This window comes from Lepisma saccharinum, chromosome 4 (assembly GCF_977018435.1).
Source record: "Lepisma saccharinum chromosome 4, izLepSacc3.1, whole genome shotgun sequence".
In the NCBI taxonomy this organism is placed as follows: Eukaryota; Metazoa; Arthropoda; class Insecta; order Zygentoma; family Lepismatidae; genus Lepisma; species Lepisma saccharinum.
Window position 1 is genome coordinate 54973137 of NC_139232.1, and position 19195 is coordinate 54992331.

At 36.5% G+C, this 19195-nt stretch overlaps 1 protein-coding gene across 1 annotated transcript; it reads right to left on the reverse strand.

The window, feature by feature from the left end:
- Positions 1-1355: 1355 nt before the first annotated feature.
- On the reverse strand, positions 1356-18745 carry LOC145986939 (deoxynucleoside triphosphate triphosphohydrolase SAMHD1-like). Its single transcript, XM_083121402.1, has 8 exons — positions 18730-18745; positions 18233-18404; positions 14944-15112; positions 14415-14597; positions 11516-11775; positions 8337-8547; positions 2910-2932; positions 1356-1476 (listed from the first exon to the last, which is right to left on the reverse strand). The coding sequence occupies exons 1-8, from the start codon at positions 18743-18745 to the stop codon at positions 1356-1358; spliced, it is 1155 nt and encodes a 384-aa protein (XP_082977528.1).
- Between the last annotated feature and the right edge of the window lie 450 nt (positions 18746-19195).

Genomic DNA, 19195 nt, shown 5'->3' on the forward strand with positions numbered 1-19195 from the left:
TATTTTTATCGATATGAGTAAGTTCTAGCCAATTCTTCTTGCAAAATAATAATAATAAAAATGACGAATGCATCTAGTTGTTTCCAACAAATTTATTGGATTTGTAGTATATTTAATTCGTATAAAAGCAATATATGTTCCTACTTCATCCAAAGATAAGTTGAAAACTCTTCGCGATTAGCCAAAAGTGGCAGAAAAAGGAAGTGAAATAAACTAAATCAATCAGTGAATTAAAAAGTTTTACATATTTGAACAGTCCTTTAGATGTTAATATACAGTAAATCTTGATGGATATGGGTAAAGTAGGTACAAAAGCCTCTCACCACTATTTCATATATTTCGTCACCGACATAAACAAACCTGCAAGATTTAGCTAGTTTTTGCGTAAGTTAGCAACTATGCACGCACTTCAGACTAGGTACCGGCGCTTGTAGTTCGAATTTGCACTAATAGATGGCAGAACAGACTTCGATAATAATCGTCCTGGCGAAATTCTTCTGCCGCGTATCCTTAATAGTATATTAAAATAAAACACTTTGGCCAATGAACTTATGATTGTAGACATGGGTATAGTGGACCAACAATTACTACATGTATTAAAAAAAAGAGTGGAACTAACATGTATTTATTTCGTTTCAAACCTAGCAGCGCAGTCAGACAATGATTGATGGCCATTAGCTAGCTATATAGTGCTTTTTAGAAGCTAAAAATCAACATTAAGTTGCTATGGATTTTTACCAGATTTATGCTTGAACTTATGTTTCTTTTCGCTTATTATGAAGAATACATAGCGTTTTTTAAATACATACAAAAATAAAGATGCAATAGTAAGATGTGTGTAGCGTTATATGAACATCACATTATCAAAAAGTATGCTTTACGTCTTCCTTTCATGGTATTATTATTATTGCTAATAATACTGTTGAGACAAATTTTAGGAGCACCTATGACAATGAGCATACTTTAAATGAAACCTTACCTGTATGGGCAGAATCAAAGATTTCGATTTGAGAATTTGTTCTCATGAAATTGATCGTATTTTAGGACTGGAATATGTTCTACGTATTTATTGACACTCCAACTAGACTTTCAATCAAAATCACATAAAATAGAATTAAAGTCTCGAAATACAGAATACATAATTCACATGATAATAGCATACATACAGATGTATACTGTGGATTGATGTTACCTTATCATTAATTAAATACAACTATCGCATTTCCATGTCATTTCTCAACAGTGTTTCTTAATGTCTTTACATAACTTTCAAGAACCAACATTGTTCAGTGAACATGAAGACACAATAATATGGACGAGATTCGAATAACAAAGCAACGCTCCTAGTGCAAAACTTATAATGCAGCATTCTGGCCGGTAAGTATTCTGGTGACGTTGTTCCTCACTTCCCTTGGAGCATGAGTCCCTTCCTCGCCCTTGTACAGCACTTGAACAGCTGTGTACTTCAACTCAGACCTGAGAAATAGTTAATTATTACTGGAACATAAATTTGAATAATCTTTCCTTTGAGCAGTAAACACAACAAAATACTTCCATTAACCTCTCGGACAATAAATGCTTGGTTATTTTTATGACCTTTACGAGACTTCTTGCAGCTGCTATGGTCTCGTAGAAGTGACAAGACTGGTTTGAAGGTGAAAACGTACTAAGGATTTTCTGCTGTCCTAGGAAGCAGTAGAAAAATGTAGCAACTATTGACAAGTTGTTGTAATTCTTGAGAAGCATGCCTTTATATATTCAATGCTGATTTCAATCTGACTTCATCCAAGTTTTTAGCATACTGATATAGTATTTGGAAGCATAAATTATTAACTACAAGGGAGAGTGAAATGAAAACTTTATAAGTACGACAAAAATTACAGGATATAGTGTATACAGCTCAAATTTACATGATGTATCCACTCTTATTGCAATACAATCTCATGGCTTCAACACTGATCAAGTGAGCTTCAAAACGTCATTTTTGTCATTCTAAAGATGGCGCCTCTTCTGCACACTTGCACCAGTGAAGAGGAGTGTTTTCTTGCCTTCCGTCAGCCTAAAACTTACGGAAATGTTTCGGCATGTGAAAATTCATTACACATGCTTACCACACCAGAAAGTTTACTAATGGAGGAGATGGAGAAAGTTCGACAATGGCCTCAGTTCGCAGGCAGCTTGGTGAAAGACCTTCCAACCCCAAAAGACTTATTCTTGAGGTATACCTACAGGTACTTACTCAAACTTGAAAATATATGTAGATCAGCAATAGGTCTGTGCTAAAATGCAGCAAACTTGTGCAACCCTACATACAGAAATTACTATAGATAAGAACCAAAAACAAATCATTTTTTTCACTTGACTCTCCCTTGTAATCTCCTTATAACTATATTAGAAATTAGGAAAAAATGCTTACTGTAGTGACGGAATAAGATAAAATTAACGTGAACCCAAAATATTCAGCCCGAATTCTATTCTCTATACGATTCTTCCTAATTGTAATATCTTGCAGACGTACGTTGCCCGACTTACTATTAGTATGTAGAACAGAAATTAATGTATTTGTTGTCTATACTTCTCTGTCATGAGCGGGAACGGTGATTACTTATCCGGTTTATTTATTTGGGGTGCGATCACGACCTGCATCAGTTGTCGAACAAATTCATTGAAGGACACTACATTGTTAGGTAATTTTATTACCATACGACTTTCAAGAATAGCACCATATATACTTCCTGCGATCCGAATTTTGTGTGAGGGGTTGTAATGTTTTATGGATTTTGTGTCTGTAGTTGTTATGTTTTTGCTCCTATTGTCATTATTATTATTTCCAGATCGAGAAATGACTGGAAGAATATGTAAGAGCGTGTTCGTACCTCGTCTGTGGTCTAGAACAATGTGACACCTACGTAGCTTCCGATTTGGGTACGATCTAGAAATACACAACAGGAAACAGAAACGTTGTGCAGTAGATTTTGGAGCGCGTCGCATATTTAGGTAAGTTCGAATTTTCACAAATTTTCAGGTTAACTTACCTATTGCATTCAAATTGATATATTTATATAACATAATCAACAATCAATATTGGCGATATGTGAAGACTTAATATACAGTTAAGTTATCCAAATTTTGTAAGATCCTTTTTTATGCATATGTATTCGTTGTTATAAATTTCATTATTATCAGTTCCAGTTTGAGAAGTATGTGTAGAGAACTCAAAAATCTTTCCTTTGTTGCCCATTGTTGGAAACAGTGTGGCACCTCGTGTCTGTTTCGACCTCGGTCAGTATATTGAACGACTTTTCCTAAACCAGTTCTGAAATGTGTGGCGAGGCTTTCATGCTCTTTCGTTATGTAACGAAACAATATGATTAACAATTTTAAAAATTGGATGTATACAACTGTAATCATAAAGTAAATAGCATTGTCAAGTAATTTTTGTAACTATTTCACCTGCAGGCATCCTCTTTGTGAGAAGTGGTGATTCTATTGCAGCGCGATAACACAAGTTTAGCTATGTAGTGCCTCGTGCTTGACTAAAAACCACAGGCGGCAGTTACTACACCGATTAATCAACTCAGCCCTAACCATAAAAGGGACTTGGAAATTCTTACACGGCCAATGAGTGCACTAGTTTCGGTTTAGGAATTCACTTTGGCTACAACCAATACCTTCTATAGACAGGAAATATTTATCACCGCCGCCTTGGGGTCATCACAGCTTCAACAGTGAAAGTGATATGTTACTATACCGCTCGCAATTCCAACTGGCGGCTGGGAAACAACGAATCAGCGATCAGTTGAAATATCTTCGATTGACATCGGGCATTTTTGAGTTACAAGGCACGAAAGTTCCTGGCGGGACGAAACAAATTAGCGTCGAATACACACCATTGCCAAACGTACTGTAAAACGGGGGAGAGAGAGAGAGAGAGAGAGAGAGAGAAAAGATCATCGCCGTTAGTGAATAAAAGTTGTGCAATAATACACAAAGCACGGAAAATTAGTTCACAAATCAAGCTAACACTGTACAATCATGCCAATAAAACAACTGACAACAACAGACGTACGCTTGGCAACGTTGTATCGGGAAAAGCGATGTTACCCCTACACCTCTTACTTGGCAACTAAGGTTGTTGACACTCATTGAGGCACACACCCCGAAGACGATTGGGAAGCAGATAGAGCTATGCAGCAAAAAGTAGGCCTGCCGCCAGTTGGCCTTACGTCCAGTATAGATGCCTCTGCTGCAAAAGACTTTCATAACGGGAACTTACGGCGCTGGACCGAATATGCTAACTTCATCCAAGGTCTTTGACTCCACTTGCCTCCCACTTCTACTGTAAAAGACGATTCTTTCCATTGGATTTTCTTGTTCTCCACCAAGCTTGAATTCTATGACATTCAAGTCATACAGTCTGTCGTCTTGTAGGTTTAGTTCTTCTTGGAATCTCCTAACAATTGCTTCTTTCTGAAAACAAGAAGCCTTGTAGCACCCCCCCCCCCCCACATTCTTCGATATCTGCCAGTTTAGAGGTGATGTGATCAGCACCACGGTTCGCCGCCTTTACCCTACAGGGTTGCCCACAGGTACCCATTTATTTGAGGCTGGGTGAGCCCCAGAGCCGCTTTATGCTGGGACAAGGCTGGGAAAAATTTCGACCTTGGTATATTCACTCTGGGAATATCGGACCCGGGTTTCACATCTGGCAGTCAGACGCCCTATCGACTACACCTTGCAAATTTCGTTTTTGGTATAAAGTTCCTTCATTTACAAAGTTTTTATTGTCTGCATAAAACGGCTCTGGACTGAAACTTTTTGATTGCACTATCTGCCATTAAGTAAAATTCCACCTACTTATTTGTATACAAGGTAACAGTTTGATATAGGGATATGGTTTCGTTGTGTAATGTATTTAAATAATATTTCTTGTAGTTGTACTGTCTAATTTGTTTGTGTTTGTATTGTGTAGTAGTTGTGGTGTGTAGTTTGTTTACGTTTATATTGTGTAGTAGTTGTGGTGTGTTTGTATTTATATTGTGTTATAGTTGTGATGTGTTTGTGTGTGTCTTGTGTAGTAGTTGTGCTATCTAATTTGTTTGTGTTCGTCTTGTGTAGTAATTGTGCTGTCTAATGTGTTTGTGTTTGTCTTGTGTGTAGTAGTTCCTCCATTCATATTGGGGGTTAGGCGTAGAGCTGACAACTCTGCACTGTAAAAAGACATGTCAACAAACAGCAATATAAGGCCATGGATGTTCCCAAGGTAAAATATTCCGGAGGTAAAATAGTCCCCCGTTCGGATCTCCGGGTGGGGACTACTTTGGGAGGTCCCTGGACTAAGGATAAGATCTACATTAGGAATAAGGATATTAAATTAGGCACCTGGAATGTTCTGAGCCTTTACCGGCCTGGGGCATTTCAGTGTACAGTTAATGAAATAGTTAAGTATAAATTAGATGTAGTAGCTGTCCAGGAAGTTAGGTGGCCAGGAGAAGGGAATTGTAAAACTAAAAATTATACTTTTTTCTATGGTGGTACTGAAAATCATAATTTTGGAACAGGCTTTTTCATAAATAATAGAATTACCTCGGCTCTTAAAACAGTAGAATTTATTAATGATAGGATATCATATGCAGTTTTACAGGTAGGTGGTGTAAAATTATTTTAATAAACATACATGCACCAACGGAAGATAAAGATGATAATACTAAAGATGATTTTTATACAGAGTTAGAACAGGTCTTTGATAAATTTTCTCAGTATGATATGAAAATTCTGTTAGGTGACTGTAATGCACAGATTGGCAAAGAAGAGACATTTAAACCCACGATTGGTAAAGAAAGTCTTCATGAATTAAGTAATGATAATGGTATAAGATTGATTACTTTTGCAACCTCAAAGAATTTAATTGTGAAAAGTACCACTTTTAAACATAAAGATATCCATAAATATACCTGGTCTTCTCAAGATGGTAAAACTCATAATCAGATAGATCATATTCTCATTGATAAGAGAAGGCATACTAGTATAATTGACGTTCGTACACATAGAGGTGCTGACTGTGCCAGTGACCATTATTTAGTAATTGCTAAATTAAGAGAAAGACTCTCAGTGATAAACCATAAGCAACAAAATCTAAAAGTTCTAAAATTTGATACAGGAAAGTTTACTGATGAAAGAATTAAGAAAGATTACCAAATTAAATTGTCAAATAGATTTGATGTTTTGCAGGATTTAAATGATGATGAAAATATAAATGAAACAGACATAAATAAGAATTGGGAGCACATACGTAATGCAATAGAATCAGCAGCTAAAGAAAGTATAGGATACCATAAACCGAGAAAAAGTAAGCCATGGTTTGATAATGAATTTCATATTCTAATAGAAATAAGATATCAGGCTAGACTTAGGTGGTTACATAACTCTGATGATACAAATCTAAACAATTATAATAGAATAAAGCGAGAAGTTAACCGCACGTTTAGAAGTAAAAAAAGAGATTACTTGAAAAGCAAAATTAACGAAATTGAAACAAACAGCAAAAATAAAAATATTAGATATTTATATAAAGGTGTAAATGAATTTAGAAAGGGGTGGCAACCTAAAGTAAACTTGATAAAAGATAAAGACGGTGATTTTCTATCTGACCCAAGCGATATTCTAAATAGATGGAAGAACTACTTTAATGACCTTTTAAATGTCCATGTAGGAGATAAATCAGAAGTAAATGAAGTACACACAGCAGAACCTTTAGTTCCAGAACCTAACTTGACTGAAGTTATAGATACTATTAAAAGGCTAAAGAATAACAAAGCACCTGGCATTGATTTAATACCAGCTGAGTTAATTAAATATGGTGGAAATTCATTAATATGTCAAATCCATCAATTAATTTGTTTAGTATGGAATAAAGAAGAAATCCCTCAACAGTGGAAAGAATACATAATTGTTCCTGTGTTTAAAAAAGGTGATAAAATGAACTGCAATAATTACCGTGGAATTTCTCTACTCTCAAAAACATACAAAATATTGTCTAGCATTATTTTAACAAGACTAACCCCATATGCTAATGAAATTATAGGTGATTATCAATGTGGATTTAAACGTAACAGATCAACTACAGATCAAATTTTTCACATCAGACAGACACTTGAAAAAAATGGGAATATAATCAAAATGTCCATCAGCTATTCATTGATTTCAAAAAAGCATATGATTCAGTCAAAAGAGATAAATTATATAATATATTAGTAGAGTTTGGAATACCTAAGAAGCTTGTTAGTATGATAAAAATATGCACCAGTGAAACAGAAAGTAAAATTCGTGTGGGTATTAATATGTCTGACAAATTTACAATTCATGATGGGTTAAAACAAGGAGATGCATTATCTCCATTGCTCTTTAATTTTGCCTTAGAATATGCTGTTAGGAAGGTAAAAGAAACTAAAGAAGGACTAAAATTAAATGGTGTGACTCAGTTGTTAGCATATGCAGATGATGTAGACTTACTGGGGGATGATGTGAATACAATTAAGAATAATGCTAAAATATTTTTCAAAACTGCTAAAGAGATAGGTTTGGAAGTTAACAAAGAGAAAACTAAATATATGCTTACAGGCCGAAACCAAGTGTTAGGTAATAATCAAAATCTAATTATTGATAACAACTCGTTTGAACCAGTTTCCAAATTCAAATACTTAGGAGTAATAGTAACAAATGAAAATTTTATTAAAGAGGAAATAAAAAGTAGGCTTAATTCAGGAAATGCATGTTACTTCTCTCTTCATAAACTTTTGTCTTCTCGTTTAATATCTAAGAAACTAAAAGTTAAAATATACAAAACAGTAATTTTGCCTGTAGTATTATATGGATGTGAAACTTGGTCCCTTACATTGAAAGAGGAACATAAATTGAGAGTATTTGAAAATAAGATCCTTAGGAAAATCTTTGGACCTAAAAGGGATGAGGAGACAGGTGAGTGGAGAAGGTTACATAATTTAGAACTACATAATTTGCATTCATGTCCAGATATTATTAGAATTATTAAATCAAGAAGACTTAGGTGGGCAGGCCATGTGGCACGAATGGGAGAGGAAAGAGGAGTTTACAGGATTCTTGTTGGGAAACCTGATGGTAAGAGACCTGTAGGAAGGCCAAGACGAAGATGGAGGGACAACGTTGAGATGGACCTAAGGGAAATCGGTAGGGATGGAAAAGAGTATATAGAACTTGCTCAAGATAGGGAAAGATGGAAGGCCTGTGTTGCTGCAGCCATGAACCTTCCGGTTTAAGAAGGCTAGAGAGTTGGTTAGTTAGTTAGTGAATAAATGTACCTGCTCGGCAGAGATTCGAACTGGGCGCTCTGGAATCCGTTCGTACAGCTTCCTGCGAAATAATCTGTTAAGGATTGTCTTGACTTCCTCTGAATCTCCTTCCTGCACGGCCCTCATCGTGTAGTCATCTGTCAACTTTAGAAACTCCTCCACGAATTGGCGATTTCCATTTTCCACATTTTGTACCCTCATGGATATCTCACTCCATTTTCTGCACATGGAAGTAATTCAAATTCAAAGGAACCGTCAGAATTTAATATTAATTCCTGCCTCTATTGGAATTACTAAGTAGGAATTGATCTATTTCAACCTTCAAATATTAATATTTGTAAGTATTTCGAGCAGTACTACATCACATCTTTTACAATCAATAATACTACATATTTTCTTTCGTAATAAAAATATTAAAAAAAGGTGCCAACAAGTAACTTAGTCTTCTAAAGGTGTTTATATCAGTGTTTCGAGTTTGAAAACCGTGCAACTAATATTCAATAACTGCTCAACCTCTGTTCGAAATGACTTTACAAAACTTGAGTATAATGTCTGATTAATACTTTTCAACTAACACTACACTTGAAATCATGTAAGCATTGTGCAAATATATTCCTGCAATAAATTTTACCGATGAATGGAAGAAATTTATTTGAAATCTGTAAATCATCAGGTTAAGTCGCTTTCATATATCGAAGTTATTTTCTTGTCCTTCATCTTTTCTTGTTCAAAGAGTAACTGGGAATACAAAAACAAGTAAACATATATTTTACTATTATGTAATTTACGGTCTGTGAAGAAATAAACTGGAGGGATTCTACAGGAATGGTGTAGTGAAGAAAGGTCTAAATCGGACTACTGATTCCGGTGAATTGTTGAATTTGAGGTAGCGATTTCGTACATTTAAAAGTAAATTAAATGATTTAAAAGTAAATTAAATGATTAGATATAGTCACCAAAAATCGTAATTCAGAGTCAGCACTCTAATCAAAGCGATAACGCTACCTTAGTTGTTCGCACAAGTTTTCATTTTTTCGAACCGCTTAATCTAACGCAAAGGAAGCAACAAAGACAAATAAAAATTAAAATGAAGTTCTTATTTTGGAAATTACGTAGGTTTTGAAGGTTACGTAAGGATCTTTGTTGTTGTTGAATCTCATAGATAGTTCTAAGTTTCAACGTAATTTTTCATTACACTTCTAATTATAATAGTTATTATTATATTATAAATACTTAGTAAAACTTACTCCTCTGGTGGCAACGTTGCTTCATGTTTTCGAAACGCATCGATGAGCCTACAAGAGAAAACATTTATTGTACTCAGAATGTTTAGTTATCTGATGATTAAATACAAGTAATTAGGTCGTCCAAAATGATTGGCACTCTCCCCATAACTTCGCAAACATAGCAGTTTGTGTGTGTGTGTGTGTGTGTGAAGGTAAGCTATAGTGCCACGTATTGTCACTAGTTGACGTTGCTTCATCACACAGGATTAACAGTGCTGCATTATCTGTGCAGGTGCATTTGTGGACAAACCGAAAAAATATGGAAGCAGATACTCATGGACAATGATGGACAACGTTGGAAGAAAGGAGTGTCTGGTTGGAACATCCAAAGGAGGTTAGCAGTCGTGTGCGAGAAAGAATCACAAAGTCGCAGAACCGTGTCTTGCTGGATGTCGGACTTCATGCGCGAACACAGCAGTCACCACACCATTGCCACCGTGACTAGGGTGCACCGTTGTGTCTCATGCTCCATTTTCGCCAGATCATGCACCTCTGTTCGATACAATGAAAGAGGTGGTGCGTAGTGAAAAATTATCTCCAACGACGAACTTCACTCGACAGTCTAGAAGTGGTGCCGGGATACAACGGTTTGCTGCGGAAATACGAAAACTGCCGGAACGATGGCAAAGGTGCATAGGCATTGACGGGGGATACCACTAATATAACGTGTACTCACTTTGTTAAAAATTCACTTTTAGTGTGAAGAAAAAATTGTAGCGTCGATCATTTTGGAACCACCCACATAATTCAAGGAATGGATTGGTGTAGCTAAGGAAGGACGCGTTATTGTCCACGACGAAGAAGTGTAAAATTGCATGAGGATTTAAATGTCAAACAGTAAATTTCATTTTAATAGAACGGAAACTTCTTCCGTGAAAAAACTTCTACCTTAAGTACATGTTTAAGTACGAAACAAATTAACCATTTTTTTACAGTAGAAATTCAAAGAAAAAAATATATGAAGATAAAATATACAGTGCTGTCCTGAAAAGGGAGAAGAGAAGGGTACCGGTACTTCCCCCTCTCTCGTGGTAAATGAATGTTACGCGAAATTTACATATTTCATACATATAAATTTCATTTTTATGTCCATACATTGGTTAGGTGATAGACGAGAGCATCACAGGAACATTATAATTTCCAGTTCAGTGTTTTTAAGGGTGTAGCTCTGTTTTGGAGAAGAAAGAAACTTGCTTACTCTTCTCTGAGAAGAAATCCTTTATACAGCGTTAAAAATGCAATTTTTACTTCTCTGACATGATCACCTCAATTGATGCATTCTAGTGCATCACACAGAGCTGTGTATTTTGATGCACCAAAGTGCACCATTAGCAGTTGATGCACTTTAATTTGTTACTAAAATTAGCACGTCAATTGGCATTTTTTTCCTGCGAAGAATATCCAATTGCTGACAGTGCGTCACGACTTCGAAGTAGAAGGCTAAAAAAGCGATAAAGGGAATCGACTTCTTACCTAAAGAAAAGCACTTGTTGGGGAGATATGAATTGACGTTCGTCTTCTCGCATCTCATTCCCACATCATTTTATATTATGTTTGTAAAGAAGAATCTTTGATAAGATAATATCTTATCAGCTGCTTTAACATCTTTAAAAATAAGGATGTACTGTTGCTGGCAGTTTAATCTACTCTTCATGCCTATCTTAAATATATCGCAGACATTATCTGCTCTGTATATGCTCGGTTCCTTTTAGATAACCACTTCAGATGAGATACAGAAAAGCAAAAAGCCTTGTACAGCACTAAACCACGATTGTTCTGCTAATAGCACACATGTTAAATGCTCTCCGTGCCAGCACCTAACTGACACACCGAAAAGAACTCTCATTAAAGATACTTGAACAAAAGAGGACTCTTATCGCGATTCTCTATAGGAATACTTACATTTCTTCAATACAGATTTTCACCGGATCCTGATAAGCCTTGTGGTGCAGTGTTGCTCGATTCACAAACATCTCGTAAATATTGTAGGCTTCTTTGGCTCTGAAACAAATCTGCATGGTGCCGTCCGGTACCCTCTGTATTCGGCAGAATTCCAGAAGCCTTCTGTAATCGAAGGTCGTCTTCAGGTTTAGGTGCAATCCGTCGCGGAGGAAAAAGTCCCACTTGCTAACGTCGATTACATTCTGTTTATTGGCGACCACCTGAAAAGTCAATAAAAGGCCTACATTTCCATTTAATTAAGTCTTTTAAAGTTTTTAAAAGAGTAAACTTTAGATTAATGACTTTGCTTGATTGATTGAGTTTGTGTTTTAAGTACACTTTATGCACAGTAAGGCTAATCGGGACTGGACCTACAGTTCCAAGTGGATCCGAACCACTATGTGTTTAGATTTATGGCAACAATGTAGTTTTAATAACCAGAAATGTAACGTTATTCCCTCTATGTTTCAACACATATAGTGAATCAATGTTGAAATTGAGAATTTCTAACAAGCTCATGCTAGAAAACAGTAGAACAACAAAACTAATTACAATTAGATAAGCCAAGATCATTTTCCTGTTATGATACTTTCAATTAAATATGAATAATGTAGAAGCTTTTATACAGAAGGGGAAGCAACTCAAACGTACTGACGTTGCAGGGACATGATAAATTCAAACTGAAAGATTTTTTTTAAGGGAGCAACACTGTTATGGCGGAAATATGTCACGCTTGCACCTCCCACCCGGAAAAGAACACCTTGCTTTTCCCTCCCTGGGAAAAATCTCGAGGATGTCCATATTTTATAATATATCTTGAAATGAATAAATTATTTAAATTTTTGTGGTGTGTCTGCACATGTGGCTATTTTGCGGCTATCAATATCCCTCATCCAAAATTCTTACCTGAGAGTTAAAAAAGGGGTTTAAAAATGTTAATATTGGAAGGTTTTAAAGGGACCTGTGCAGGACAAACACAATACTTAAAAAGGTAAGGAGAGACAAGAAACTTCCTCAGAGGCAGTAGAAGAGGCTCGCTCTTCTCAAAAAGCTAAAGACAATAGTTAAAACACTGTCATCGTCTCCCAACATGCATGATACTCGTATATCATTGGAGAGGTTAAAAGCATAACTTGCACTGCATACTTATTTCTAATATGATTCCTAAAATGTCCTAGAGATTATTTGATTTGTTCCTGTATCCTCATTAAGACACGATGTGTTTGATATGTATTGAAACTTAGAGGACATAGCTATGTATCTAAATACTAAAAACACAATATTATCGTTAGTAATTCTAGAATACCTGTATGTGCACAGACAATTTGCAAAAAATATGAATATTGTAGTTTTCGTCACTTCGTTGATGTACTGTTAGAATCTTGAAATCTGATTCTAAATTTGAAACTTTCATTTCACTTACAGAAATGAAATGTACCGTACTACTGCTAATTCCTGAACTTAGCAAACTTACAAGTGCAAAACAATAAATTAGAGAACAAAGAGATCAATATTTTTTTAAAATTAATAAAAAATAAAAATCATTTACATTCGCAAAGATTTCATGTGGATTGCAGTACAGGTGAATCAACAGTGAATAAATTACCACGTTAACTACCTTTATTTCTTCGGATCTAAAACGCACCATTTTCTTCTGGTTCAGGATGCTGAAATTTTAGGTGCACCTTGGATTCGACGGCGTCTTGGATTCGAATATATATGTATAAGGGTTGCTCAAATGAAACTAAGATTTTGTCGTAGCATCGTAGCTTAACTAACGCAGAGCTTTGTGTTGGCTCTGGTAGGTGGCGTTGTATGTAAGAAAGCAGACTGGTATGGTCTGACGGCGCAGTCTGCTGTTTACATGTGCAGAAGCACATTCACAACATGGATTTGTCCAAACGGGGCCAGCGAGCAGTTATTCAATTTTGAATATACCCTAAACAAACTGAAATCGGCCATCAAGAGTAAGGGACCAGGCATGTTGTCAAATGGGGTTCTTCTGTTGCACGACAACGCACGCCCTCATGTTGCACAGGTGTGCCGTGATCTGCTGCGGCATTTCCGCTGGGAAGTTCTCAAGCATCCTCCCTACGGCCCCGATCTTTCGCCCTGCGACTACCACATCTTTGGCCACTTAAAAAAAAAACGTGTGAAGGGTCGCCGGTTCGCCAACGATGCTTAGTCCGTGACGCCGTTGAAGATTGGTTACGCAGTCAACCACGGACGTTCTTCGCTCAGGGTATCCATACCCTTTTGACGCGTTGGGACACTTGCTTAAAGACAAGGTGACTATGTGTAGAGGATATTTTACCCGTGGGTCATTTTTACTTCCTGTATGTTCATATATTCCAACCAATAAATCATTATAAAAAGAAAAACAAGAGTCTCACTTTCATTTGAGCAACCCTTATATAAATATAGCACGGTATTAGTGTAATATGGTGTATAGATAGTTCAAATGCTAAATATAAATGCTAATGGAAATTACAGTATTGTGAAAGGTAAATGAAACAATAATATAAATGTAAAAGTACGGTAATAGAATATCGGTATTTGGTGCATCTGTGTGACTTAAATTGGAATTATTTTCTTTCTCAAAAGTTGAAGCAATATTTAAGGTTCGGCTTAAATTCGATGGCGACTTCGATTCCAAGATGTATGGCAAAAATCATCAAATAAGCTTTAAATGACGAACCTAGAATTGATAATCCTTCAAAAATATTGTTATATTTGGCGAATGACATTTTCAATGATAAATTCCACGGATGTAACACAATTATTTTAGAAGGTGGCCATTATGAAATTGATTTCCCTACTTGAACTTCCAAAAAGAATAGTTGGTGCTCTTCTCTCTTACCTGAAACAAATAGAGTTTCTCTCTGTATGATTGCTCTTCAGAGGTTTTCACACCTTCGATCAATTTCTTGATTAAATCTCTCTTCGTGGTGAAAGGAAAGCCCTGGATTTCTGTAGTCAACTCGTTGAGGAATCCATTCTGGTTTACCATGTAGTCGAAAATGTTTAAGGATACTTTCACGTCCTGGAAAGAGAATTGGTTTAATTGGTTTGAAGTGATTTTGTCTAGTAATAGTAATTTTGCAAATAATTCAGTTGAAAAGATATGGAACTTGATTTAGTCCTTATTCAGATCTACAGACAAATCCAAAGCAGGCATCGCCCTCTTAATACTATCTATTTTTAATTTATTTTCGTTCATTAGATCATATGCTGTACAAATCGTTCACTGATATAGTATAATTCTATGAATATCTAACCTTCTAAATTTGTTACATAATGTGTATAGATTATAATGGAAACACATATGACTTAATTATGACATTTTGAATAATGATACACTAATGCCGTTATGTAAAGAGACTACTTACATCGTAATCATTATTTCCGATTACTCGACACCACATGTAGGAGAATGGCCCATGCCCCAAATTTTGGCGGAGTCCAGCTATCTGTAGACACACTTTCTCCTCATCTGTGATTTGTACATCCGAATTTGCGTTCAATGCGTCAACCATTTTACCAGCGAGGAAACATACTCTAAAAGGGAGAATATTTTGGTCAGTTTATCAATAACATTGAGTTGATAAAAGAAATTCATACTCGATTTTTTTCTAATTTTTAACATAATTGTTGCTCTGTTCATCATCATTTCTCTTCTGAACCAATAAAATCATTAATTCAGCACTGGTAATAATGATTGATCACTTTACAAAGTTTGGCTGTAGCACAATTATTCTAGATATTATACAACGATTATTATATGCCACATGCACATACATATTGAAGAGTGCTACCGAGCAAAATCTGGAAAGCTCTACTTTTCCACCTCTCCACATTGACCATCAACCCGACCATTCAACGACAATGCTGCATACCGCAGAGAACAAGACTATTCTTATAACTGCATACCGCTGAGTATGTAATCTCGATCTCACTTCCTCTTGGTACTTTCCGTGGAAGATAGAGGCTTTTACCTCTCGTCGAGGGTCAGAAACAAAGGATGTAGAGAACAGTATAAAACGTCCTGAAATGTAAAACTAAGGCTGAGTTGTTAATAAGAATTCATCAAGTATAGTGAGTATGTAAAGCGTGGCAGTTCGAGGCGGCGTATAACTTAAGGCGCGAGACGCCTCAGTAAGTTGCACCTCGAATCCAGGACTTTACGTCGATCTTCTTCACGGTCTGGTCTGGGTAAGTGTGGAGAGATCTTCGCTCCGGTATTCCTCTTCTTTCCTCTTCTTGACAGAATAGGCCAAATCTCTTCTCTATGTACAGGATGTTACTAAAGTTCGTTTCCAACGCTTAGGAGGCTTCCCCGATGGCGCAGTGGTAGCGTCGTCGCCTTATAATCAAAGGGTCCCGGGTTCGATTCCCGGTGGAGGCACATAGTGATTCGGATCCCACTTTAAACTGTAGGTCCAGTCCTGATGAACCTTACTGTGCATAAAGTGGACTTAAAACAACAAATAAATCCAATCCAACGCTTAGGAGGTGATTCTACAAGTGAAAATAAACACAAAATTTCATGTGACGAAATGCCGAAAACTGCACCCATTCGGAGTTATTGAAGTGGGAAAAAGTGGCACATGTCGACACATATGCAACCTAGCGCAGCACCACCACCATTTTTGTTGTTCTACGTAATGGTGATGTCCACTACGGATATTCGCTTTCTTCTTAGCTGTCAGTCTCCACATATCACTTTCCGTGGATAACACATCTCGCTAAACCCTTCCCTACCCCGATGACTTCAACAGACCCATTCGCTTCCTTTGGGGAATCCCTTGCGCATCAACTTCACACATCTGCCATGTGCTTTTTTGAATAGAGCATGCCGCATTTCTTTGTGGAACGCCCTTCGCCGCGGTCATATGGTTGGCTGTTGTGCCACTATTTCCTTGTAAACATAATTTTCCCACTTTTTCCCACTTCAATAACTCCGAATGAGTGCCGTTTTCGGCATTTCTTCACATGAACTTTTGTATTTATTTTCACTTGTAGAATCACCTCCTAAGCGTTGGAAACAATCTTTATTAACACCCTGTATATAAAAATGGATATATGTGTGTATATATGTGTGTATGTATGTGTGTTTGTTCCAGCATAACTCTCGAACGCCTGGAGCGATTTCAACCAAACTTAGAACTCGTATCACTTGCAATCTCGAAAGAAATAATCTGGGGGTAAGACACCCCTGGCACCCTTAGGGTGGAGGTGGGAAGGGGTGACATGTAAAAATAATCGAAAACGACCGATATTAGTGTGGAATCTACAGTTTTCGGGGTCGCTAAGATGAATAGTGACTCTCCCAATGCCGTTCAACTCCAAGACACCCCTGGCACTCCTAGGGAAGGGGTGGGAAGAGGGTGACGTAAAAATAATCGAAAATGACCGATATTAGTGTGGAATCCATAGTTTTTGGGGTCGATAATATGAATAAGGACACTCCAAATGCCGTTCAACTCCAAGACACCCTTGGCACCCATAGGGGTGGGGGTGGGAAGGGGTGACATGTAAAACGACCGATATAATGTGGAATCCATAGTTTTCGGGGTCGATAATATGAATAAGGACACTCCAAATGCCGTTCAACTCCAAGACACCCTTGGCACCCCTAGGGGTGGGGGTGGGAAGGGGTGACATGTAAAACGACCAATATTAGTGTGGAATCCATAGTTTTCGGGGTGGATAAGATGAATAGTGACACTCCCAATGCCGTTCAATTTATTTATTCTTGCTCTTGGAGGTGAAACTAAAATCTTGTTCATAAATTGTTGTTAGATTTATATTATAAGGAATTTGTAAAGGATATTACTTTACAATTTGTGTACTATACTTATACTTTTAAATACCTGTAAATAAAAATAGTTACATTTTACGCTATAGTTAGAATTCATTAAACACCCGGACAACGCTAGTTAAGTTAGAAAATGGAAACCTCTCGCATTGCATAATTAGCTACATCCCTCGTGACTCAACGATCCCCAAGTTTAATAACGAGTCACACTTCAATAATATAAGTAGGTACGTGGTATTTATGTTCTAACTGCAATGTCAAAAAAATGAGGAAAAAGGTAGTGTTCAAATGTGTTCTGGAACCTCGAATTCTGCCATTTTGTCAAAATACCACGGAATTGTACAAATTTATACAAGCAACGACACGAAAAGTGGACTGCAGACTATTGGTCATACTATTGTTCTGTTACAAATAAGCAAGCCTATTGAAGATTTTTTCAGAATACAATGATGTTACAACGAGAAAACAAAATATTTCGTACGAAATGTGAAGGCAATTCTTATTGCCCTTTGAGTCATATGTCACTCGTCTATGTAAATGAAAAATGAAGATTTCAATAAAAATATGAAACCATGGTTGTAATGGTCAAAAATTATAAATGTAAATCACTCTTTAAATCACGCTTAAAATAAACTATTTATCAACATTCTTTTCCACAACATTTACACGTGAAATAAGTGATAAGAGTATTTCACTTTAATGTGACCTTATACTGACATTTGATACTTTATCACCCCTTCGTGTAATGCACAACCTTAAGTTTAACATAATGAATAGAATGACTGTCTAAAATGTTAACGAAATATCTAAACCTTATTGGAGAGAATGTAAATGCAGATACATTAGAGCAGCAGACTCACCCCAAGGCATGTTCAAATCGTGTATTGCAGGCGCCTGGGAAGACAAAATGCATAACTCCCATCTGCTTGATGTTTCGGAGACGTTGGAACGCTGGGGTGTCCATGATTTTAACACATATCGGAGGAAGAGTGATATGGCCATAGACAGAGTCGTTGAATACTTTTGATGAGCCTATTTAAGAAATATATAAAGCGGAAGTACACTGTGGAAATTATGTAATGAACAAGTTCTGTTACTACATGTTATCCAATGTTTACAAGTATGTATAACCAGGTTTCCAAATCCATAAAAAATATGGAATCTTTCTGGTATATTTATAAAAAAAAATATTATAAATTTCTGCAAACGTGCAAAGTAAGAATAATATTACTTTAAACAAAGCATCATCGTTATTTACTCATGCGTTAATATATAACTTGACACAGCACTTTTGATAAAATAAGATCTATATTTCTAAAAATTAGTTATATAATACTTTCGTTGCTTAATCACATACCTTGATATTCGTTCATTTCCCGTGTAGCCTGTTAATCGTTATCAGCAGTTAATATTCTCTGGAATAAAATGCATTAGAATTAGAATAAAATGCCCTTCCTCAACCAAGTACGTACTATGTTTCAATGGGTTATCACAGAACTGTAATGCAACTAATATCCTAAAATTGGAGTAGATATATATATATATATACAGGGAGGTTATTTCAGTCGTTCACCGCCAGAGTGACGGCCGTTCAGCGGGCTCTTCATGCAACAGGTCCCGGCAAATTGCGTTCAGGAAGTCCGTAACAGAAACCGCTTGTTTTGTAATGTTTCCACTTTTCACAATTACAGTTACAATTACAATTGAAATAAGCACGTACCTTGTCGCAAGGATGCTGTGTGTGTGTGGAAAAGGTGTCCTCCCAAATACAAATATTTCTGGCACCTTATTTCTGACATCTAATCTTAGATTAGTCATCGCTA